General features: G+C 43.2%; 1 protein-coding gene across 1 annotated transcript; it reads left to right on the top strand.

Moving 5' to 3' along the window:
- The first annotated feature begins 11,950 nt into the window (after window positions 1-11,950).
- On the top strand, window positions 11,951-24,973 carry LOC139420610 (transmembrane protein 200C-like). Its single transcript, XM_071170806.1, has 2 exons — window positions 11,951-12,171; window positions 22,302-24,973. The coding sequence occupies exon 2, from the start codon at window positions 22,344-22,346 to the stop codon at window positions 23,970-23,972; it is 1,629 nt and encodes a 542-aa protein (XP_071026907.1). The 5' UTR covers window positions 11,951-12,171; window positions 22,302-22,343; the 3' UTR covers window positions 23,973-24,973.
- Window positions 24,974-26,773: the final 1,800 nt, after the last annotated feature.

Genomic DNA, 26,773 nt, shown 5'->3' with positions numbered 1-26,773 from the left:
ACTCTCCCCCTCATGTCCTCTTACTCTCTCTTCCCTCTCTCTCCCCCTCACATCCTCTTACTCTCTCTCCCCCTCACATCCTCTTACTCTTTCTCCCCTCACTCTCTCTCCCCCCCTCACGTCCTCTTATGTCCTCTTATTCTCTCCCCCCTCTCTACTTTTTCTCATTCTCTTACACACACACACACACACCACATTAACAACCCATTAATGGCATCCGAATATGACAAGCGCCCTGCCAAAAGTCCCTTGGTTTTTAAAACATGAACAACAGCAGCAGCCTCCCTATGGGCAAGCAAACCCCTCTAATGCTCCAGCCCTGGTCATCAGCAGATGGTCTGCTGCTTTAGGTATTTCTAGGAGTGTTATGGGGATACTCTTGTCGCAGAGCATTTTAATTCTCTCTTCTCTACTATGGTTGTGTGGAAGTGGAGGAAAGAGCCAGGGATTTGAGTACAGCAGTCAAACAGTACTACAAGGCACCAGACCAAGCACATTTTAACTTGGCCCGGATGGACCCAGGTGCTTTAGTGGAAAGAAAGGCAAGGCAGACAAAACTCCTCAGGGAGAGGTGTGTGTGTGTGCGTACGTGCGTGCGTGCGTGCGTGCACATGTGTCTCCGTAGAAGAGCTCCCCAAACAAATCATTGTATGTCTTGTGACACTAACGGATGACGAGAGGGTTTTCTCTTTGCCTCTTGAACAGCGTACCTCCCATGGTAAATAATAGTGTGTGGTGACACATGCTCTTTGAGTGTGTGTGCAATGCTGTGTGTGTGTGTGCAAGCATGTTCTTGGAGATATTGAGGGCTACTGGGAGCAGGAAAATTAAAGGGATTCATGGCTCTGTATGTTCCAACAGACGGAGGCTATACACAGTGTACAAAACATTAAGAACGCCTTCCTAATATCAAGTTGCACCCCCTTCTGCTGGCCCATGTTGACTCCAATGCTTCCCACAGTTGTGTCAAGTTGGCTAGATGTACTTTGGGTGGTGAACCATTTTATTTTATTTAACCAGTTAAGAACAAATTCTTATTTATAATGACGGCCTACCATTCTGGAAACACACGGGAAAAGTTTGAACGTGAAAAACCCAGCAGCGTTGCAGTTCTTGACCCAAACCAGTGCACCTGGCACCTACTACCATACCCTGTTCAAAGGCACTTCAATATTTTGTCTTTCCCATTCACCCTCTGAATGGCACACATACACAATCCATGTCTCTATTTAACCTGTCTCCTCCCCTTCAACTACACTGATTTTAAGTGGATTTAACAAGTCACATCAATAAGGGAAAATAGCTTTCACCTGGTCAGTTTGTCATGGAAAGAGCAGGTGTTCATAATGTTTTGTACACTCACTATATAGGCTGCAGAAGCTGCTCACATCAAAGGCAGAGGAGGTTTCCTCCTTATTAAAGATCTTTCCAGGCACACATGGGGCTTTCTCAGCACGAGTGGCTGGTTCAACACGATGGGCCTTGTTAGTAGCAAACTGCTTTATCTTTGAATCCAAGCTTATCTGTGAAATTTGCTGGCTTGCTGCTATGCGGAGATGAATTTAAAATGATTTCGCTGTAGGTGCTGTATGTTTTATCACACAGTGGATAACATGTTAAGTGTAGTAGTATAGGCTACAAGCATCAATATGGATTTTTTTTAATGTATTCTATTGAGAGACCCCACTTCAAATGTGTTAATATGATGTTGATATGGGAGACCCATTTCCATCCTACCCAATTAGGTCTTAACTATGGATATTGTAATGCATCTCCAATAGTCAATCATCTATGTATAGTAGATATCAGCTGCCCCAGTTGACCATACACCATACACATACCATCAATTGCTTTGAAGTTAGCTGCACTCATCGCAATTTACATAGATATGTTGCCTATACGTTGATCTGATGGAGTGCTTTTTTATATAATGGTGCTTGGAGAAGAACTGGGTTCTCAACATTAACAAAATACATTTTATTTTATTTATTTAACCTTTATTTAACCAGGTAGGCAAGTTGAGAACAAGTTCTCATTTACAATTGCGACCTGGCCAAGATAAAGCAAAGCAGTTCGACACATTCAACGACACAGAGTTACACATGGAGTAAAACAAACATGAAGTCAATAATACAGTAGAAAAGGTAAGTGTATATATACAATGTGAGCAAATGAGGTGAGATAAGGGAGGTAAAGGCAAAAAAAGCCAGCCAACGAGAGCGTACAGGTCGCAGTGGTGGGTAGTATAAGGGGCTTTGGTGACATAACGGATGGCACTGTGATAGACTGCATCCAATTTATTGAGTAGGGTATTGGAGGCTATTTTGTAAATGACATCACCAAAGTCGAGGATCGGTAGGATGGTCAGTTTTACGAGGGCATGTTTGGCATCATGAGTGAAGGATGCTTTTTTGCGAAATAGGAAGCCAATTCTAGATTTAACTTTGGATTGGAGATGTTTGATGTGAGCCTGGAAGGAGAGTTTACAGTCTAACCAGACACCTAGGTATTTGTATTCTAAGTCAGAACCGTCCAGAGTAGTGATGCTGGACGGGCGGGCAGGTGCAGGCAGCGATCGGTTGAAGAGCATGCATTTAGTTTTACTTGTATTTAAGAGCAATTGGAGGCCACAGAAGGAGAGTTGTGTGGCATTGAAGCTCGCCTGGAGGGTTGTTAACACAGTGTCCAAACAAGGGCCAGAAAGTATACAGAATTGTGTCGTCTGCGTAGAGGTGGATCAGAGACTCACCAGCAGCAAGAGCGACATCATTGACGTATACAGAGAAGAGAGTCGATCCAAGAATTGAACCCTGTGGCACCTCCATAGAGACTGCCAGAGAACCGGACAACAAGGCCCTCCGATTTGACACACTGAACTCTTTCAGAGAAGTCGTTGGTGACCCAGGTGAGGCAATCATTTTAGAAACCAAGGCTATCAAGTCTGCCGATGAGGATGTGGTGATTGACAGTGTCGAAAGCCTTGGCCAGGTCAATGAATACGGCTGCACAGTATTGTTTCTTATCGATGGCGGTTAAGATATCGTTTAGGACCTTGAGCGTGGCCGAGTTGCACCCCTGACCAGCTCTGAAACCAGATTGCATAGCGGATAAGGAATGGTGGGATTCGAAATGGTTGGTAATCTGTTTGTTGACTTGGCTTTCGAAGACCTTGGAAAGGCAGGGAAGGATAGATATAGGTCTGTAGCAGTTTGGGTCAAGAGTGTCCCCCCCTTTGAAGAGGGGGATGACCGCAGCTGCTTTCCAATCTTTGGGAATCTCAGAAGACACGAAAGAGAGGTTGAACAGGCTAGTAATAGGGGTTGAAACAATTTCTGCAGATCATTTTAGAAAGAAAGCGTCCAGATTGTCTAGCCCGGCTGATTTGTAGGGGTCCAGATTTTGCATCTCTTTCAGAACATCAGCTGACTGGATTTGGGAGAAGGAGAAATGGGGAAGGCTTGGGCGAGTTGCTGTGGGGGGTGCAGTGCTGTTGAAAGCCAGGTGGAAAGCATGGCCAGCCGTAGAAAAATGCTTATTGAAATTCTCAATTATAGTGGATTTATTGGTTTCCTATCCTCAGTGCAGTGGGCAGCTGGGAGAAGGTGTTCTTATTCTCCATGGACTTTATAGTGTCCCAGAACTTTTTTGAGTTTGTGTTGCAGGAAGCAAATTTCTGCTTGAAAAAAGCTAGCCTTGGCTTTTCTAACTGCCTGTGTATATTGGTTTCTAGCTTCCCTGAAAAGTTGCATATCACGGGGCTGTTCGATGCTAATGCAGAATGCCATAGGATGTTTTTGTGTTAGTTAAGGGCAGTCAGGTCTGGAGAGAACCAAGTGCTATATCTGTTCCTGTTTCTACATTTCTTGAATGGGGCATGCTTATTTAAGATGGTGAGGAAGGCATTTAAAAAAATAACCAGGCATCCTCTACTGACGGGATGAGATCAATATCCTTCCAGGATACCCCGGCCAGGTCGATTAGAAAGGCCTGCTCGCTGAAGTGTTTCAGGGAGCGTTTGACAGTGATGAATGGAGGTCGTTTGACCGCTGACCCATTACGGATGCAGGCAATGAGGCAGTGATCGCTGAGATCTTGGTTGAAAATAGAAGAGGTGTATTTAGAGGGCAAGTTGGTTAGGATGATATCTATGAGGGTGCCCGTGTTTACGGCTTTGGGTTGGTACCTGGTAGGTTCATTGATAATTTGTGTGAGATTGAGGGCATCAAGCTTAGATTGTAGGATGGCTGGGGTGTTAAGCATGTTCCAGTTTAGGTCACCTAGCAGCATGAGCTCTGAAGATAGATGGGGGGCAGTCAGTTCACATATTTTGTCCAGAGCACAGCTGGGGGCAGAGGGTGGTCTATAGCAGGCGGCAATGGTGAGAGACTTGTTTTTAGAGAGGTGGATTTGTAAAAGTAGAAGTACAAATTGTTTGGGTACAGACCTGGATAGTAGGACAGAACTCTGCAGGCTATCTTTACAGTAGATTGGTCTTTCTATCTTGTCTGAAAATGTTGTAGTTAGGGATGGAGATTTCAGAATTTCTGGTGGTCTTCCTAAGCCAGGATTCAGACACGGCGAGTGTGCTAAAGCAGTGAATAAAACAAACTTAGGGAGGAGGCTTCTAATGTTAACCTGCATGAAACCAAGGCTATTACGGTTACAGAAGTCATCAAAAGAGAGCGCCTATGGAATTGGCGTGGAGCTAGGCACTGCAGGTCCTGGATTCACCTCTACATCACTAGAGTAACAGAGGAGGAGTAGGATAATGGTACGGCTAAAAGCTATGAGAATTGGTCGTCTATAACGTCCGGAACAGAGAGTAAAGGAGGTTTCTGGGGGCGATGAAATAGCTTCAAGGTATAATGTACAGACAAAGGTGTGGTAGGATGTGAATACAGTGGAGGTAAACCTAGGTATTGAGTGATGATGAGAGAGATATTGTCTCTAGAAACATCATTGAAACCAGGTGATGTCATCGCATGTGTGGGTGGTGGAACTGAAAGGTTGGATAAGGTATAATGAGCAGGGCTGGAGGCTCTACAGTGAAATAAGCCCATAAATACTAACCAGAACAGCAATGGACAAGGCATATTGACATTAAGGAGAGGCATGCTTAGTCGAGTGATCATAAGGGTCCAGTGAGTAGTGAGGTTGGTTGGGGTCACGGCGATTCAGACAGCTAGCCGGGCCATCGGTAGCAAGCTAGCATAGGCTGGAGATCTGTGTTTAGCCACCTCGTGCGTTTCCGTCGGTAGATTAGTGGGTTTCCGTGTGGTAGAGGGGATCAATCCAATTGGCAAAATAGATATAGTTATAGTGACCCAAGAAAGATTTTCCGATAGACCTATTCAGATAGCAGCCAATAAGACAGCTAACGATTAGCGGGCTGCAGATGGGCGTTCAGGTAACGTCGTGACGGAGGGGCCAGTTGGATAACTCCCTTGGGCAGATAACGTCGGTTGTCCAGTCGTGAAGGCCCGGTCGGGCTCTGCATCGGCAGTAAAACGGGTCCGAATAGGTGATTGTAGCCCAGGAGTGGCTGATGGAACTCTTCAGCTGGCTAGCTCCAGAATAATTGATGTTTGCTCCGGGATCGACGTAAGCCAATAGTCACACGGATAGAAGCTAGCTAGCTGCGAGATCCAGGTGTAAATGTCCAGAGCTTGCGGTTGAAATCCGGGGATATGGAGAGAAAAATAGATCTGGCAATAGCTTCTCGAGCTAAAGGATAGCTGATGACCACAAACCGTGGTTAGCTGAATACTAACGTTAACCAGTAAACTGTTCAGCTTCTGGCTAGCTTCTGGTTAGCTTCTGGCTAGCTTCTGGCTAGCTTCTGGCTAGCTTCTATTGTGGATTTCAGATTTGAGGTAAATAATACTTTTTTTTAAATTGGTGAGGCGGGTTGCAGGAGAGTGTTTTGAAGTTGAGTTTTTGGAAAAGAAAATATATAAAAGATATGTGAAGAAAGATGTAAATATATATATATATATATACACAGGACACGACAAGACGAGGACAAAGGACGTCTGACTGCTATGCCATCATGGTAGTGCATATGAATGATTAAACTAATTAGCGATCACATGTTTAGCTGTACACCAATGGATTCCAATGGCTATATACTGCAATACCAATAGACGGGTATGATGTCGAGCAACAAAAACCTACACGTGCTTAACTATGGGGCAAAACAGACGGGGTTGGCTTAGACTGTTGACAACATCTAAACTATATTTAGTCTCAATGTTTATTGAAAACATAAATACATTTGCACAATGAGCACTTGTTGTGTCTGAAATATATCGTTACAGTTGTTGGTCAGCTAGCTAGCTGATATTAGCATAGACATGACATCAGTCAAAAAACCTCAATACGAAACATGGTATCAATAACAAGATATACTGAGATTAAACGAGCCACATACGATTCACCAGAAGGCAGCTTCTTGTCATTGTTGCTAGATACAGTGCCTTCAGGAATTATTGTTACTCCTTGGCTTATTCCACATTTGGTTGCGTTATAGCCTGAATTAAAAATGGATTAAATTTATAATTTTTCTCACCCGTCTACACACGTAAAACGAAATGCATGCTCTTCAACCGATCACTGCGCGCACCCGCCCGCCCGACTAGCATCACTACTCTGGACGGTTCTGACTTAGAATATGTGCACAACTATAAATACCTCGGTGTCTGGCTAGACTGTAAACTCTCCTTCCAGACTCATATTAAGCATCTCCATCCAAAATTAAATCTAGAATCGGCTTCCTATTTCCCAACAAAGCCTCCTGCACTCATGCTGCCAAACATACACTCATAAAAAACGGACTATCCTACCGATCCTTGACTTCGGCGATGTCATTTACAAAATGGCCTCCAACACTCCACTCAGCAAATTGGATGCAGTCTATCACAGTGCCGTCCGTTCTATCACCAAAGCCCCATATACTACCCACCACTGCGACCTGTATGCTCTCGTTGGCTGACCCTCGCTACATATTCATCGCCAAACCCACTGGCTCCAGGTCATCTATAAGTATTTGCTAGGTAAAGCTCCCCCTTATCTCAGCTCACTGGTCACCATAGAATCGCCCAACCGTAGCATGCGCTCCAGCAGGTATATTTCAATGGTCACCCCCAAAGCCAACTCCTCCTTTGGCTGCCTTTCCTACACGTGCTCTGCTGCCAATGACTGGAAGAAATTGCAAAAATCACTGAAGTTGGAGACTTACAGTTGAAGTCGGAAGTTTACATACACCTTAGCTAAATACATTTGAACTCAGTTTTTCACAATTCCTGACATTATTCCACGTAAAAAATTCCCTGTCTTAGGTCAGTTAGGATCATCACTTTATTTTAAGAATGTGAAATGTCAGAATAATAGTAGAGGGATTTATGTCAGCTTTTATTTATTTCATCACATTCCCAGTGGGTCAGAAGTTTACATACACTCAATTGGTACTTGGTAACATTGCCTTTAAATTGTTTAACTTGGGTCAAACGTTTCGGGTCGCCTTCCACAAGCTTCCCACAATAAGTTGGGTGAATTTTGGCCCATTCCTCCTGACAGAGCTGGTGTAACTGAGTCAGGTTTGTAGGCATTCTTGCTAGCACATGCTTTTTCAGTTCTGCCCACACATTTTTGAATAGGATTGAGGTCAGGGCTTTGTGATGGCCACTCCAATACCTGGACTTTGTTGCCCTTAATCCATTTCGCCACAACTTTGGAAGTATGCTTGGGGTCATTGTCCATTTGGAAGACCCATTTGCGACCAAGCTTTAACTTCCTGACTGATGTCTTGAGATGTTGCTTCAATATACCCACAATTTTCCGACCTCATGATGCCATCTATTTTGTGAAAAGTCCCTCCTGCAGCAAAGCACCCCCACAACATGATGCTGCCACCCCCGTGCTTCACGGTTGGGATGATGTTCTTCGGCTTGCAAGCATCCCCCTTTTTCTTCCAAACATAACGATGGTCATTATGGCCAAACAGTTCTATTTTTGTTTAATCTGACCAGAGGACATTTCTCCAAAAAGTACAATCTTTGTCCCCATGTGCAGTTGCATACCGTAATCTGGCTTTTTTATGTCGGTTTTGGAACAGTGGCTTCTTCCTTTGCTGAGCAGCTTTTCAGGTTATGTCGATATAGGACTCGTTTTACTGTGGATGTAGACACTTTTGTATCTGTTTCCTCCAGCATGTTCACAAGGTCATTTGCTGTTGTTCTGGGATTGACTTGCACTTTTCACACCAAAGTACGTTAACCTCTAGAAGACAGAACGCGTCTCCTTCTTGAGGGGTATGATGGCTGTGTGGTCCCATGGTGTTTATACTTGCGTACTATTGTTTGTACAGATGAACGTGGTACCTTCAGGCATTTGGAAATTGCTCCTAAGGATGAACCAGACTTGTGGAGGTCTACAATTTTTTTCTGAGGTCTTGGCTGATTTATTTTGATTTTCCCATGATGTCAAGCAAAGAGGCCCTGAGTTTGAAGGTAGGCCTTGAAATACATCCACAGGTACACCTCCAATTGACTCAAATTATGTCACTTGCCTATCAGAAGCTTCTAAAGCCATGACATAATTTTCTGGAATTTTCCAAGTTGTTTAAAGGCACAGTCAACTTAGTGTATTTAAACTTCTGACCCAATGGAATTGTGATCAAGTGATTTATAAGAGAAATAATCTGTCTGTAAACAATTGTTGGAAAAATTACTTGTGTCATGCACAAAGTAGATGTCCTAACCGACTTGCCAAACCTATAGTTTGTTTTAACAAGAAATTTGTGGAGTGGTTGAAAAATGAGTTTTAATGATTCCAACCTAAGTGTATGTAAACTTCTGACTTCACTAACTTTAACCATCAACTGTCAGAGCAGCTTACCAATCGCTACAGCTGTACACAGCCCATCTGTAAAAAGCCCATCCAACCAATTATCTTCATCATCCCCATATTTGTTTTTCTGCTCTTTTGCACACCAGTATTTCTACTTGCACATCCTCATCTGCAGATCTATCACTCCAGTGTTAATTGCTCAATTGTAATTACTTTGCCACTATGGCCTTACCTCCTTACTTCATTTGCACACACTGCATACAGATTTTTCTATTGTGTTATCTACTGTACATTTGTTTATCCCATGTGTAACTCTGTGTTGTTTTTGTCGCACTGCTTTGCTTTATCTTGGCCAGTTCGCAGTTGTAAATGAGAACTTTTTCTCAACTGGCCTACCTGGTTAAATAAAGGTGAAATAAAAAATTAAATTAAAAGACAATACGCCATAATGACAAAGTGAAAACAGGTGTTTTGACATTTTTGCTAAATGATTGAAAATTAAATACAGAAATATCTCATTTACATAACTATTCACACCCCTGAGTCAATACTTTGTAGAGGCACTTTTGGAAGCTATTGCAGCTGTAAGTCTTTCTGGGTAAATCTGTAAGAGCTTTCCACACTTGGATTGTGCATCATTTGCCCATTATTCTTTTCAAAATTCTTCAAGCTCTGTCAAATTGGTTGTTAATCATTGCTAAACAACCATGTTCAGGTCTTTTCAGGTCTTTCAAGTAGATTTTAGTCAAAACTGTAACTTGGTGGCCTCCCGGGTGGCGCAGTGGTTAAGGGCGCTGTACTGCAGCGCCAGCTGTGCCATCAGAGTCTTGGGTTCGCGCCCAGGCTCTGTCGTAACCGGCCGCGACCGGGAGGTCCGTGGGGCGACGCACAATTGGCCTCTCATCGCGCACCAGCGACTCCTGTGGCGGGCTGGGCGCAGTGTACGCTAGCCAAGGTGGCCAGGTGCACGGTGTTTCCTCCGGCGCATTGGTGCGGCTGGCTTCCGGGTTGGACGTGTGCTGTGTTAAAGAAGCAGCGGCTTGGTTGGTTGTGTATCGGAGGACGCATGACTTTCAACCTTCGTCTCTCCCGAGCCCGTACGGGAGTTGTAGCGATGAGACAAGATAGTAGCTACTACAACAATTGGATACTACGAAATTGGGGAGAAAAAAGGGTTTAAATTCAAAAAAAAAAAAAAAAAAAAAAACTGTAACTTGGCCAACATTCAATGTCTTCTTGGTAAGCAACTTCAGTGTAGATTTGGCCTTGTGTTTTAGGTTATTGTCCTGCCTAAAGGTGAATTCATGTCCCAGTGTCTGGTGGAAAGCAGATTGAACCAGGTTTTCCTCTAGGATTTTTCCTATCCTTAGCTCCACTCTTTTTTTATCCTGAAAAACTCCCCAGTCATTAACGATTACAAGCATAACCATAACATGATGCAGCCATCATGCTTGAAAATATGGAGAGTGGTACTCAGTGAACTCAGCTACTATCTTGTGTTGTATTGGATTTGCCCCAAACATAACACTTTGTATTCAGAACAAAAAGTTAATTGCTTTGTCACAAGTTTTGTGTGTAATGAATAACTTCACCATGCTAAAGGGATATTTAATGTCTGTCTTTCCCCCCCATCTACCAATAGGTGCCCTTCTTTGCAAGGCATTGGAAAACCTCCCTGGTCTTTGTGGTTGAATGTGTTTGAAATTCCCTGCTCAACTGAGAGATCTTATAGATCATGATATGTGTGGGGTACAGAGCTGAGGTAGTAATTCAAAAATCATATTCAACACTTGTTAAGCACATTTTTACTCGTGAACTTATTTAGGCTTGCCATAACAAAGAGGTTGAATACTTACTGACTGAAGGCACTGTTCTGAAGGCACAATGCACACATTCTGGCCACATTGTTGCGTGTGTATCATTTTCCTGACGTTGTCAGCAAACCCGTTTATAGAAGGCAACATATGAAGTACATTTTCCTGTATTTAAAAAAATATATATATCATATGCATTTGATGGATGCATTTTTTAAAGATATATGCTACATCACATAATTACAGAATGAATTCATCAAAATCATAGTGCATGTTGTAGGTAGGCAAAGCATGGTGCTGGGAAATACTCATTACTGATACATGGCCTAACACCTCAGGTGCAATTGTTCATTCAGTAAGATACTTTCTCCACCTGCAGAGAAAATATCCACAAAAACACATTAAATCTGCTTTAATACGTTTTGTACATATTTGCACGAATTGAGTGTGAGATTATGTTGGATCAAAATGTGTACTCCTCATCCCCAGAATCTGTTTGGGAATGAGAAGAGATACTATACTGTATGTGCAATGCACATTTCTGTTTGGTCTCTGTTATTGGTAAGCCACTAACCTAGCCATTCTTCCCATATAAACATAATTTTTCATTTAACATTTTGATGGACAGTTAGACCCACTCCACTGGGCACAGACGTCAATTCAACGTCTATTCCAAGTTGGTTCAACGTAATTTCATTGATTGAACCAGTGTGTGACCAGTGGGATCAGATTCAATGGCAGAAAATAATTACCGATGTATCTGGCATAAATAAGGCGCGCAATTTACAGGTATGTTTTTTTGCAGGAATTTTGGAAGCATATGTGATGCGGCAGATATAGAAGGTTCTGGATAGATTATGTTTCTGGATAGATTATGTTTCTAAATGCGCCAGGTGCCTTGCGCATTTTAGTTGGCGTCACTAACAATAGTCCACTGGTCCTACTTCTAGCCGAAAACGTTGGAAAGGTCTCACCATACGCGCTCTGACCGCAGCACAGCACGACTGGTCTTCGCTTTCAGCGCACCTGCACATCCAACCATGGATGGGGACTTTATGTTAACGAGAGGATAGTTAAGAACACAATTATTAAAATCCTGCCGAAATTTCAGTCGATGACTGCTGTGGTGGTAGCATAGCAACAACACCCAAGAATTAGAGAAACATCAGCAATCTCACCCACTGCCTTGCAAGCTCAAAACTATCCGTTAGAAACTCGGCGCGCTGCTCGCTGAAAAGACACTCCCTGGAGAGGAGCGCGAGTACGCCGAATAAAAGGGATACGCTTTTCACCCAGATGCAGGATGACTTGGAAAAGCTTAAGCCTCGATGAAAACTACAGCGCCTAGTGACTGTGACTGGTTGTCCTTGCTGAAGATCGCTAAACCTATGCCAAAATGGAATTACATGGAATGAACAGAGTTTCCTTTTACGACATGAGATATCCACGCCCAGGAATCTAAACTTTATTTTAGTGTTTAAGATGTGGTTGTTTTTGCCTGTCTTCTATGGTAAGCTTTTCGTTATAGGTGTTTTGATATGATATTGAAGAACTAGTGCTAGAATAAGCGTCTCATCTGAATTTCATGCAATTTCACTGTGCTTGTTTATGCGTTATACTGTAGATGGCTCCTGTCACGACCGCATAAATTGAACATTATTTAATTGCTCCTGTTCTGTGGTGGTGGTGGAGGTGGGGGGGGGGGGGGGGGGGGGGGGGTTATCTATGTATTGGACCTAATGCACCATATCAATATCTGACAATTCATACATGTCTATCAATGCCTGTAATGTTATCATATCCTTGAATAGCCTACTAAACATTAATCAACTGCACTTATGAATACTCAGTTGCCTGTCCAAGGACTGGATGAATGAATAATTGACAAACGTCATGCGTTTAGATGTGGAGACAGTAAAAACACTGGCCATTGCGCATCTGTTATTATTGCATAGCCTACTCAGAAATCGACGAGCCTAAATAACTGTCCTCGTCATTTTTTATGTAGGCTACTGAATAGTTTTTAAAATCTTAATTCTGCTACAGTAGACATGTCTGTTCTGTGTTTAGTTTACATTTAAATTCCTATTCAGCATCAAGTGAACATCGTTTAATGGCACAATAGGTGCATTTCTCATCAGTCTGTTTCTGTGGCATGGCCATAGATATGCCTTGCCATGGGCACCCGAGTGTTCCTCTTAACTGAAACTGTTATTATCATCATCATCTGTGTCTGTGTGCGTGTGTGTGCCTGCCTCTGTGTCTCTGTGCGTGTGTGTGCCTGCCTCTGTGTCGCTCTCTGTGTGTGTGTGTGTGCGCGCGCGTGCGTGCGGGGCAGTGAAGGTTTAGCGGGGTTTAATGGTTCACTATACATTGTGACTGAAGGCAGTTGAAAGGTAAGAGGGGGCATTCACATAATCAGAAACCTCACTTTTGTTAACAGCAATTTGTAGATCAGTTACCAACTGAGTGTGCTAAACCAGGGTTCTCCCCCCAAAATTGTTCTGGGACCCCTTTGATAGCAAATTCATAAAGTACCCCTCATAATTACAACACAACTCCAGTGCAATAAAAAAAGATATAGTTTTACTATGATGTATGCAGTGGCTGGACGAACCAAGTGTCAGACCCGGGGAAAGAATATTTAAAAGGTCACCTCTTAGCATTGGAGAGAACATTTAGCAGTTTAAGCTAATATCCTTCAATTCTACACATTTTGTCATGGAGCAGAGATTGTTGTTTTTGCAGCTTTAAAGCTAATATCCTTCAATTCTACACATTTTGTCATGGAGCAGAGATTGTTGTTTTTGCAGCTTTAAACCTAATATCCTTCAATTCTACACATTTTGTCATGGAGCAGAGATTGTTGTTTTTGCAGCTTTAAAGTCTAATATCCTTATCCTTCAATTCTACACATTTTGTCATGGAGCAGAGATTGTTGTTTTTGCAGCTTTAAACCTAATATCCTTCAATTCTACACATTTTGTCATGGAGCAGAGATTGTTGTTTTTGCATCCTTCCTTCAATTCTACACATTTTGTCATGGAGCAGAGATTGTTGTTTTTGCAGCTTTAAACCTAATATCCTTCAATTCTACACATTTTGTCATGGAGCAGAGATTGTTGTTTTTGCAGCTTTAAACCTAATATCCTTCAATTCTACACATTTTGTCATGGAGCAGAGATTGTTGTTTTTGCAGCTTTAAACCTAATATCCTTCAATTCTACACATTTTGTCATGGAGCAGAGATTGTTGTTTTTGCAGCTTTAAACCTAATATCCTTCAATTCTACACATTTTGCGATGAGGCAGAGAGAAAACTTTGCCGTTTTAAAGCTTAAATTAAAGTGCATTTTCAAAAACATTTTTGGGGATAGCTTTGAACTACGAAAATATATAATTGCTGGATTACAGTAATATCCCTGTGAACCTCCCAGACCCATGTTTCCCAGGGTTAACAACATAATAGCACATTGTATTCCACACTTTAAACTTATTAAACAATCCCTTTGTCAATAGTTGTTTAATCTGTGTGTAATATTCATGTAAATTATCATTTTTTATCTGGCCATGGAGCCCCTGCAGTACTTCCCCTGCACTAAACTCGTCATTATAACGCTGGTTATGTAATCAATTATTCAAATGTGCTTCAGTTGTCTGTTGAAATTGTCTTTTGAACATAAACAAGAATATTAGGATTATGTTTGGAAAACAGCTGACATTGAAATCTTATGATTCTATAACCTGCTAAATAGTTATAAATTGGTGCAATGTCAATGCATGGTTATCAAATGTTCTCCTAATTGTATGGTAAATAGAATTCTGATAAGATAGGCAATTGTGTTTGGTCATTGCCTCAGGGATCATAAGTAAAAGCATGTTGAACATCCCTCAGATAAACAGAAAGCGCATACACAGATAAAGAATTCTGAGAAACAGGTTTCTTCCTATTCTACAACACAGGTTGTGACACTTCACCTCCCCATCACAATGACTCCTGTAGAACCCCAGGGCATGTTTCAGCATGCTCCTGTAACAGAGGTGGTTTGGTGACCTTAGCTTTCCTTAGACCTGAAGAGTTGCTCTGGGTCAGAAATTAGCTGGCTAATGTGCTTTTCAACAGACAAGCAGAGTCCAGGAACCGAAATGTGGAGTGTTGAGAGTTTTCTAGTCTGATAGAGCTTGATACTTCACCACTATGAGGATGGATAGAGTTGTGGACCTATAGTGACCCTGACGCACGGCACCAAATGGGGAAGGATGTTCATAGAATTAGTTTGAGGGCACAGTACAGCCATCTCTGTGTTTGTCAGAGGGGGATGAGAATTAGTTTGAGGGCACAGTACAGTAGTCTCTGTGTTCGTCAGAGGGGGATGATACCATAGTGATACATCTACTGTATCCAACTCTATTGAGGAGACATGGTAGAAAGACCAATATACTGCAGTAGAAAAGCTGAGGGCTGTCGAGGTATGTTGCTATTTATGAAGAGATGGAGGATAAGAGGTGTGTTGGTGGTTATGTCTATCTGTGAAGAGGAGTTTAGGGGTGGTTATGTCTATCTGTGAAGAGGAGTTTAGAAGTGGTTATGTCTATCTGCGAAGAGGAGTTTAGAGGTGGGTATAAATAGCAGACCTTAAATAAACTGTACATACTGTATATACACACACTACTGTTCAAAAGTTTGGGGTCACTTAGAAATGTCCTTTTTAAAAAAAAAAAATTTAAGCATTTTTTTGGTCCAGTAAAAAACATCAAATTGATCAGAAATACCATGTAGACATTGTTAATGTTGTAAATGACTATTGTAGCTGGAAATGGCACATTTTTTAAATGGAAAATCTACATAGGTGTACAGAGGCCCATTATCAGCAACTATCACTCCTGTGTTCCAATGGCACGTTGTGTTAGCTAATCCAAGTTTATAATTTTAAAAGGATAATTGATTATTAGAAAATCCTTTTGCAATTATGTTAGCACAGCTGAAAACTGTTTTCTGATTGAAGAAGCAATAAAACTGTCCTTCTTTAGTTAGTTGAGTATCTGGAGCATCAGCATTTGCGTGTTCGATTACAGGCTCAAAATGGCCAGAAACAAAGCACTTTCTTCTGAAACTCGTCAGTCTATTTATGTTCCGAGAAATTATTCCAATGCGAGAAATTGCCAAGAAACTGAAGATCTTGTACAATGCTGTGTACTACTCCCTTCACAGAATAGCGCAAACTGTCTCTAACCAGAATAGAAAGAGGAGTGGGAGGCCTCGGTGCACAACAGAGCAAGAGGACAAGTACATTACAGTGTCTAGTTTGAGAAACAGGCGCCTCACATGTCCTCAACTGGCAGCTTCATTAAATAATACCCGCAAAACACCAGTCTCAATGTCAACAGTGAAGAGGCGACTCCGGGATGCTGGCCTTCTAGGCAGAGTTGCAAAGAAAAAGCCATATATCACTGGCCAATAAAGAGAAAAGATTAAGATGGGCAAAATAACACGGACACTGGACAGAGGAGATTTGAAAAAAAGTGTTATGGACAGACTAATCTAAGTATGAGGTGTTCGGGTCACAAAGAACATTCGTGAGATGCAGAAAAAATGAAAAGATGCTGGAGCAGTGCTTGACGCCATCTGTCAAGCCTGGTGGAGGCAATGTGATGATCTGGGGGTGCTTTGGTGATGGTATAGTTTGAGATGTGTACAGGGTAAAAGGGATCTTGAAGAAGGAAGACTATCACTCCTATTTGCAACACCATTCCATAGCTTGTGGACGGCGCTTAAATGGAGCCAGTTTCCTCCTACAACAGGACAATAACCAAAGCACAGCTCCAAACTATGCAATAACTATTTAGGGAAGAAGCAGTCAGCTGGTATTCTGTCTATAATGGAGTGGCCAGCAGAGTCACTGGATCTCAACCCTATTGCGCTGTTGTGGGAGCAGCTTGACCGTATGGTACGTAAGAAGTGCCCATCAAGCCAATCCAACTTGTGGGAGGTGCTTCAGGAAGTATGGGGTGAATAGAATCTCTAGAATAGAATCACTAGAATACCAAAGGTCTGCAAGGTTGTAATTGCTGCAAATGGAGGATTCTTTGACAAAAACAAAGTTTGAAGGATACAGTTATTATTTAAATGAAAAATCATTGTTTATAACCTTGTCAACGTCTTGACTATATTTCCTATTCCTTTTGCAACTAATTTCATGGAAAACAAGGACATTTCTAATTGACCCCAAACTTTTGAACGGTAGTGTGTATAGATGTATATATAAAAATAACCAATTATGAAGGCCCCTAAGGTGTACTGGAGAGACAGGTAGAGAATAGTGCTGCCCAGGAGGTCGGCAGAATCAAAGGAGCAACTCAATTGCACCTCGTTGCTATTGCCACATCACCAGAATGTCATTTTTACTTCAAGCCTGTTAACTTTCCCTGAGTCATTGAAATTTACCACAGCCTAAGTGAGTCCATGCCGGCGCTGATCATTAATTTCAACACTTCAGTGGCCATTTCTGAGATCATCGTGTGTATGTACCATTTCTGAGATCATCATGTGCATGTACTATTTCTGAGATCATCATGTGTATGTACTGTACTATTTCTGAGATCATCATGTGTATGTACTATTTCTGAGATCATCATGTGTATGTACCATTTCTGAGATCTTCATGTGTATGCACTATTTCACCATGCTTATGTACCAGTCCTGGGAGAACGGAGGAGAGATCAAGTTATGATGCCGTTGTTATAGAGTCATTCAAGATTGATGATGGAGAGATGTATCCAATGGTTACTACTGCCTCAGCGTGCCTCTACAGCCCTGAGAATGTGTGTGAAGCCAGGCCGCCGTACGGCAGGAGTAAACGGTTATCTACTCTCTTATTTTACATTAAGCATAGAATAGGTCCCTCGTGTGTGTGTGTGTGTGTGTGTGTGTGTGTGTGTGTGTGTGTGTGTGTGTGTGTGTGTGTGTGTGTGTGTGTGTGTGTGTGTGTGTGTGTGTGACACTGAGGTTGCATGTCAGCTTACAGTTCAAAGGTTAAGTCATTGATCCATAAATGCCTTATCGACTTCGCAGGAGGATGACAATACAACCCTGTTATGCTTCGGTTCCTCAATACATTTTGCTGTCCACAGTGCATGTCCAATTATTTCTTTGGTAAATGTACAAAAATGTAATCAGGAGTCAGGGGTTGTGTTGATATTTTCTTGCATGGTTCTTAATTTAACTGACATGATGTATCTTTTTAGTCACACCAGTTTTAGTTAGAATTTCAATCAAACCCCCACTGCAGAAAGCACACTCCATGAAAAACACAATGCACGTAATGTCTTATTTGAAATAGGGGGTTTCAACGTAAAATAAAGCAGTGTTACTTTCCACAATGCAGGTTTAATTAAATCCCAGAAAAATTGGTTGACTTGTATTGTAGCTTTTAATTAGCTCAAAGTTGTCAACTATAACTGCGTTAACAAGTATATACGTAATTGATTGCTACTTCATGCTCTCTCTAATGATTGGCCACTGCCAGTGATAATTAAAAATGGCAACTGTGGCCTGTAAAAAAGCAAATCGCTACTGGACATTCTTCTTCCTCCTGACAGAGAACCCATGTTCTTTACACCATCTAGCATCCTTCAACAAAAGAGGAGAAATACTTGTCATTTTTCTTTGAAGCAGACAGCAATTCAGTTGGATACCAGAGAAGAAATATATTGCCAGGAGTAAAACTGTACTATAATTCATATAACACGGTGATCCATCAATAGCCAATGATTCTGGCCGAGACAAATCCATTTCAGCTAGCTGTGGGCGTTCATCTGGGGTTGCCTTGGATTCCACTTGGCATTTTGCAGAGGCTGCAATCCACACCCGCCCTCAATAATGCGCTTGACATTATGGTCAAGACTGAATTATCCTGTGGTATGAAATAGGATTTACTGAGGGTTATTGTGACGTGAAAGAGCAGGAACAGAAAATAACTAGTGATGTGAATGTGGTGAAGGGTTACAGTACATTAGTTAATGGATTGACACAATACCCAGCTTGATCACACTGCTTTAGCTACACCCCTAGGCACCAGGCAATAGTGGCTCACACACAATGAACAAAGCATGCCTTCAACCTTTCTGTATATTTTCCCTATTGTAAGATGTAGGCCTGTGCCTTAATGCAGTCCATTCATTAGTCTAAGTGAGAGAAATGCTCAGGCAACAACGGTTTAATTAGACCTGCAACTGGACAGTACATTTGTCATCACAAATGAAGAATTATAGCTGCAATATATAACTAGGAGGCTATTCCTGGCCAAATGTCACCGGGCAAATGTCAGCACTGTCTGTTCTCTCTCTCTCCCTGCTGATTTAGGATTGATGGATATTTAAATTTTATGGCATACCCCCCCCCCCCCCCCCCCCCTGTGTGCTCTACACTTGCAAGCTACGCATAAAACAAAATGGATTTAAATATTACTGCCATTCACCGGTCTGATCAAACTCACTGGACAGTTCCTTGTCCTCATCATTTGTGAGCTGTCAAACTCACTGGACAGTTCCTTGTCCTCATCATTTGTGAGCTGTCAAACTCACTGGACAGTTCCTTGTCCTCATCATTTGTGAGCTGTCAAACTCACTGGACAGTTCCTTGTCCTCATCATTTGTGAGCTGTCAAACTCACTGGACAGTTCCTTGTCCTCATCATTTGTGAGCTGTCAAACTCACTGGACAGTTCCTTGTCCTCATCATTTGTGAGCTGTCAAACTCACTGGACAGTTCCTTGTCCTCATCATTTGTGAGTTGCGAGTTGCGAGAAAAAAGGCAGTTTTTCCCCCCGATGCTAACATTGAAGCGATCATATGAAGCTAAATGAGCTAGCCTACACACAGCTAGCCCTTTTTAATTGGACTGACCTTCTATGATCAAAGGTTAATGCAAAAATGCCAACACAAACACTTGTGCCTGCCTGAAATTGTTAGCTACCAGCTAGCTTCTTCTCTCCTCCATCCACTAGTCGCTATGCTAGCTGTGTGTAGAAGTCTCAGCTGGGTGGATGCCGCGTGCAGGGGTACAGCCCTGAAAGTGCTCCTGTGGGCCCAGCAGCCATTTGGCTTGTCTCTTTGAATTATCTCTGACACCAGGTGCTTCTTTCTGCTCCGTCTGTTTGCCAGCCAGGGGAGTATTAAAAGAGGCTTAGTTTTCACCCAGGAGCTTGTTTTTTTATTAGCCCTCTAAAGAGCTGTTTCCTCTTAAGTCTTTATTATTAAGGTACACTTTACCAAATGATCATATGTCAGGGATGTGGTGTGTTTTTATTTCTCTCACTATTTTTTGTAAGACAATAATTTTATGATAGAGGATGAGCTATCAACATATTTTGTGTTGCACATGCAGGGTGTATTGCACAATTGAATTATTTATTTGTGATTGATTTATTGAACCCTTATATCTTGGTTTGTTTTTTCGTGGACTATTGATCATTAGTTACACTGAAGCCATTGTTCCAATGTCATAATTGGTAGCCATCAATAATCCGCTGTGTCTGTGAGCTAATGAAACACCTGGGAGCAGAGGGAAGTGTGCATGTAACACATTGGGGATGTGTGGAACTTACTCCTCAGCCGGAAGTGTCCCCACTTGCGCCAGCGTATAGCTAGCTTTTCGCATGGCGCCGACTGGTGAGATGCTTCAGGAGGGCGGTCACCTGTGCTAGCAAGGTAGAGGTCCTGGGTTTGAGCCTCGTGTGAGCCGAATCAGGAGGAAGCGGTACTCGCTAAGCAAGCAGCGCAACATCCTTTAGAGTGGTGCCGTGGTCCGGATATACAGTTGCACTCAGCTCAACGCTGGGGGTCGCTGTTGAGTAAATATGAGGCTACTGGCTGTTTCACGCCATGAGAGAGTCACTCGCTCCAGCTGGTAACTGCACTGCGCACCAATCTCCATGCATCTCAATTAACATTTGTGGTCAAGATTTAGGTCTTGGATTATGTATCAGAATATGCCCTCCTGGGGTGGTAGATGTGCCAGTGTTATGGAGAATCACGCTTCGACTGGCTCTTCCGAGTAGTCAGCAGAGTAGTCAGAGAGCAGAGAGAATCTTTTTAACGACTCCCACAGATGGTAAAGCTCTTTGTATCAAAGTGTATCAGACTCACATCCAGGTCAGATGGGCTAGGTCTGCCGAGACCGCAGCAGCCATGTCCGAGTGTCCTCTCCTCTCTCACTCCTCTCTGGTTTAGGCGAGGAGATCTGTAGTCACCTTCTTCAATGGAGAGCTGCTTGGCTGCTTCAAGGTGGTGCATTAGCTCACCATATGTGTACCATCATCACTCATTGCACAATAACATCAATAGAATCTCAATCTTGTAACACAACACTCTTTAGACCACCTTTACAGGCACATTGCTGGTCACTGGATGCTTTTACTTATCTCCTTATCTGCTTTTATCTCAAGGGGATTTTCCTCCTCTCACTGTTTAGGTATTGGCATTGTTTTTGGTATCGCTATTGATAGTGACGATGTACCTAGTTCAAAGTTTTAAAACTTGTCCTGCCCAATGGGGCGGCAGGTAGCCTAGTGGTTAGAGTGTTGGACCAGTAACCGAAAGGTTGCTGGATTGATTCCCCGAGCTGACAATGTAAAAATCTGTCGTTCTGCCCCTGAACAAGGCAGTTAACCCATTGTTCCCCCGGTAGGCCATCATTGTAAATAAGAATTTGTTCTGACTTGCCTAGTTAAAGGTTAAATAAAAATAATCATTCAACTCCAGGAGTCCCCCAAGGTTTAGTCTCAAATCCGTTCCTGATGTGCTGTGCATAGCAAGAGCCAGCAAGTACACTACACACACTGTGAAGACTTTTAAGGGACAATCTTCTTCCTGTATTCAGTGTTTTCTATAGGGTGATCATGATTCTCTATGCAGCTTAGTAACGGTGCTACCTGGCGTTTCTGCTCTCTCGCCCCTTACATTAGAAAGAGGAGTGGTGTGGCAGTGTTGGATGGCCAGTTGTTTTCATTCTTCACAGTCCGCTAGGCTTTAAGATGTGTGTATTTATATCCCCTGTTGATCTTAGAACAGTGTATTGTGAAGCCACAGAATGTCTACCTCGCCCGCTCTGCCATGCCGCCTTGTCATTTTGGTGCATTCACCCCAGAGCGTGTGTGTGTGTGTGTGTGTGTGTGTGTGTGTGTGTGTGTGTGTGTGTGTGTGTGTGTGTGTCCAGACTTGTGTGTGCACATTCATTTCTGTTACTCTGTTCCCTGTGCTGTGGCAGAAATGTCATCACTCCCACACATCTCGAGCTGTCACCCAGTGAGCAAGTGCCTCTGGGAAACAGGCTTCACTTTGCATTGATTCTTATTGTTTCCCTCCTCCTTCATCCTGAAAGAGCAGAACTTAGCATATTTCACTGGGATGATCTAAATTAGTCAGAGCACAGCAGAGGTGTAGCTCTATTCAACTGAATAGGACTGGCAAATTCAGCAGTGCATTAACTATTATGGACTGCTTGAGTATCATGATCGATATTGTTAATCTAGAGCTATTATCAAACCTTTCCTCTTTCTCTCCCTGCCTATCTCTCACTCTTCCCCTCCTCTCTTCCTCCCCCCTTTATCTCTCCCCCTCCACCTCTCTCTCTCTGGCCTCAGGATGAGTGAGTGAGCTGTCCGTCCATCCGTTGCATCCCAACCATGATCGCCACCGGAGGCCTGCTGCGGATCAACAGGAGGCAGGACTCACTGCACTCCAAGAGCCGCGCCGAGAACAAGCGCAAGAGGAAAGCCAAGAAGAAGCAGAAGAACGAGGTGGTGGTGGTCAAAGGCAAGCTGAATCTATGCTCCATCTCGGGGGTAGTGGCGGCCATTGGGATTCTGATCCTACTGGTGGGCATTTCCATGGCCATACTGGGCTACTGGCCTAGGGAGAGCCCACTATACCCTGTGCCGCGCCATACCCAAAGGATTTACGACAAGAAGGAAGAGTCAGGGCTGACAGGCAACTGGACAAACAATGCAAAGGTCGGATTTCACATGGATAGGGATTTGGTCAGTAACAATCGTTCCAACGGCACAGGTTTAGAGCAGCCTCCTATGGGCTTCCTGTCCGAGTTCTTGGATAATTACCTGTACTCAGACAAGCTGAAGGTGTTCGGGCCCCTCATCATGGGCATTGGCATCTTTCTGTTCATCTGCGCCAACGCGGTGCTCCACGAAAACCGCGACAAGAAGACCAAAGTCATCAACCTGAGGGACATCTACTCCACAGTCATCGACATCCACAGCTTGCGGACTAAGGAGAACACGCCGCTCAATGGCTTTGTGAATTATGTGCAGTCCAAAGGGGTGGAAGGGAACCCTAGTGCTGCGTATACCGCCGCCCTGCTGGCCAAAGGAACCTGGCCCTCAGGGGGCTCGCCGGATGAGGGCAGTCGGGGCCCCTCCAGATGCCACTCCCTGACCAGGTCAAGGGTCTCGTCACTCGAGAGGCAGACGTTCACCGACACAGTCTACACTATCTCCAGACACAGCGGGGCCGGCCAGCAGAGCAGCCCTATTCCCATCCCCAAACAGTGGGAGACCAAGACAATAGTGGCCTCCTCGGTCAACGCCTTTACTCTCCCCATGACCAAACCCAACCACCGGGCCAACCAGCACCAGCGCAGGCCCTCGGCCAAAGCAGAGGCAGGCAGGAGCAGAGCCGCGCTGTGCGACTCTGGGGAGGAAGACGACGAGGCTCGGGTGGGGTACGTAGTTTCAGAAACCACCACTCAGGCCAAGGTAGAGACTTTGCGGACGGCCATGTTCTTGCCTCAAGACTCGGTAGAAGTATACAAGAGCAGTGGTAGCCTCCAGGGGGCGCCGCAGGGCTCCCAGGTGCAGCTACTCCCCTCTTCCCCCACCGGACACAGAGTGACAGGCTCCCACCTGTCCCTCAGCGCACTGACGGAATACTCCCGGTCCATCGACCTGGGCATCACTCCATCCACCCCCACCGATTGGAAAGTGGAACGTTCTCGGCGACTCAGCTGCCCTCGCCTAGAAGTACTGGGAGGCGGTGGGTACATCAAACTGGGCAACCTAGGGGGGGAGTCATTTGAGTCAAGGGAGTCATGTGAGATGACTGCCTTCAGCCAAGTGACCTCAGAGGAGGCTCTGGCTAAGTGTCAGAGGGAAGGAGGAGAAGCCAATGAACAGGAGATCAGATCCGGGGAACCACAGGACAGGGGCTCAAGGCGATACTCAAACAAAGATAAACTTTTTATGATCTCTCAGTCAGACTCCGTTTTGGATGATGAGGAGGTGGAGAGCACAGACATATGATTGGACGATTGCTGATTAGATAATTGCTGATTGGCGGATTACTGAATAGCGTAATGAGTTTACTTGAACAAAATGAACACGGGATAACTGGCAGGGTGTTGATCAAAGACACCTGACAACAGGCTCAAGCAATTATGACTATTACAACAAACTGTATAGGATCTGAAATCTAGAGTATCTTGCTGTTCATTGCAAATGCAATTATCGATACATGACCAAAAAAACGAACATGGTCTTTGGTGGGCTATGAAAAGTGAAGACTGTGTGTGAGTAGTATTTTGTCAAGCGTTTGTTTGTGTAGGTTGGAAGCATCGCGCCCAACAGAATGAGTTTCACAGCAAAAAGATAACATTAACCAAAAAGGGCCCGTTTTTAAATGGTGACTGTACAGATACTGTACCATCCACTTGATGTAATAGTTTATATAATGTGTAGAAATATAATTGTGGCTGTTCCACCCACTGTCACTACTGATACTGTAGTAGTATATTGATTGAGAGTTGCTGTCTCAACAGCATGTATTTTATACTGCAATGTCCTTACACCGTTTTTGTCAGTTGCCAGAGGAAGGTTTGAATTCAAACTTTAATAGCAATACATAATTGACCATCTCTGTTTGCTTGTGGGTAATCACAGTGTTGGCATATTTGCCAGTCTCTTAAAATTCTCTGAACAAGACATATGTTATTGTTTAGTTTTTTAGAACAGTTTTGACTTGCTTGTTAAGAAATCTATATCTTTGCCATCGCTATTGCCTGAGGGAAACTGAGAACCACACACTGACTAGCACAATTCACAGCACAATACTTGTATCTCGGTACAAGTAGCATAACTACCTTACCACAAGTAACCATCCGTGTAGAAAACAAATATCAAATCAATGTTATCCTGCGCAAAAGCAGCTGGGTTGTTTTTGTAGTTGGTTGTTGTTCAATGACAAACCTGCAGTACGTATTGTATTCCAATTGTTGCTGGTTACCATGGTCACGTCAAACATCCCATGGTCGTCCTATGGGTCATTCAGTCTTCAAATAAACATACTAGGCTGTCTCATTATCTGTACCATCTGTAATTGGTGACCTTCTGACATTCTGTCAATCAAGTTATCAACCCAAAGGAGAGAGAGAGAGAGAAAGAGAGAGAGAGAAAGAGAGAGAGAGAGAGAGAGAGAGAGAGAGAGAGAGAGAGAGAGAGAGAGAGAGAGAGGGGGAGAGAGAGAGAGAGAGAGAGAGAGAGAGAGAGGAGAGAGAGAGAGAGAGAGAGAGAGAGAGAGAGAGAGAAGAGAGAACATGAGAACATGAAAGATGGAGCATGAAAGAGAGTAGAGTGTAAGTGAAACCCATTTGGTATAGAATTCTGGTTCTTGGGAGTCGGGAGAGCGAGGTTTCCATCTGTTTATGGGGAGAAGGAGCTTAATATAGACAGAAAAAAAAGCAGCGTGTATTCCATTACAAGCAAACTAATTCCCTGTGTTTAAGTGCCAATCGTCAAGCTGTCGGCGTCTTATGTAAACGTGGCCACTCAGTTTTATGAATGATCATTATGGATTGAATGTAACCTTCCTGTGGATAGGACACCTAACGTTTCTTCTCTGCAGTCTTTCCAGGGTCTTTGAAGTGTGTGTGCTCTTCGAACATGTATTCATTTACTATAGTTCATGGGAATCCTAGAGCAACATAAATTCAACCCTGAAACGGATTATACACACTGAACCCATTTATGCCGCCAAATTCTGACTTGACTTCTGTCCTTTTTTTTTTTTTAACCTGTCTGACCTTTCTCTCAGCCAGCCAAGCCAGATGTGTGATGTGTTTTTTTTCTCTCTCTCTCCCGCTCTCGCTCTATGGCCTGCAGTGAGCTCTGAATCTTTCAACATCTCTTTTAAACCCTCCGCCTCTAACTCACATATCACAGAACTCTTCCTTATTCTCAATGTCATAGCATCACCTATTCCCTTATGGTTAAGATTAAACTGGGTTTCTCATCAATGTTTAATTACTACTTCTAATTAACAGTGGAAATGCTCAGTTGTCTTCCAACGGCAGGTGATATGTACTTGGTGTAGTCAGTCTCCTGTTCCTCTCTTCAGGTGATATGTACTTGGTATAGTCAGTCTCCTGTTCCTCTCTTCAGGTGATATGTACTTGGTGTAGTCAGTCTCCTGTTCCTCTCTTCAGGTGATATGTACTTGCTATAGTCAGTCTCCTGTTCCTCTCTTCAGGTGATATGTACTTGGTGTAGTCAGTCTCCTGTTCCTCTCTTCAGGTGATATGTACTTGGTATAGTCAGTCTCCTGTTCCTCTCTTCAGGTGATATGTACTTGGTATAGTCAGTCTCCTGTTCCTCTCTTCAGAGAGTTTTTCAGCTGATGTGGCGATTCTTTGCTCATTAAGATAATGAGCTGTGAGTCCTCTTGACGATTGTTTTTAAAGTGAGCCTACTTACAACACATTCTCAAGTGATGTCTAGCATTAATACCAATTTGAAGACCAAATCCAATGCCATAGAGTGTAGACCGATGGCATATAGGCTTCTTCACCTGGAAGAGAAATACATTCCTCATGTTACATTTTTATCTCAACCGTAGGCTTATTGCCACCCCTTTCCAACATCCTCTCCCTGGCCCCGTTTATGTTCAGATAAGATATACAAACAAAAGTACTTCATCTTAATGTTCACCAAGGTATACAGGGACAGCACACAGGTAATCCTTACTATACTACATACTATTGTCTTCATTAAACCTACTATTCCGGATTTGTAATACATTTCCTTCGAGAATCTCTACATCTGAATTTATT

Source organism: Oncorhynchus clarkii, chromosome 11 (assembly GCF_045791955.1).
Source record: "Oncorhynchus clarkii lewisi isolate Uvic-CL-2024 chromosome 11, UVic_Ocla_1.0, whole genome shotgun sequence".
Classification (NCBI taxonomy): domain Eukaryota; kingdom Metazoa; phylum Chordata; class Actinopteri; order Salmoniformes; family Salmonidae; genus Oncorhynchus; species Oncorhynchus clarkii.
This window is presented reverse-complemented; position numbering and strand designations above follow the sequence as displayed.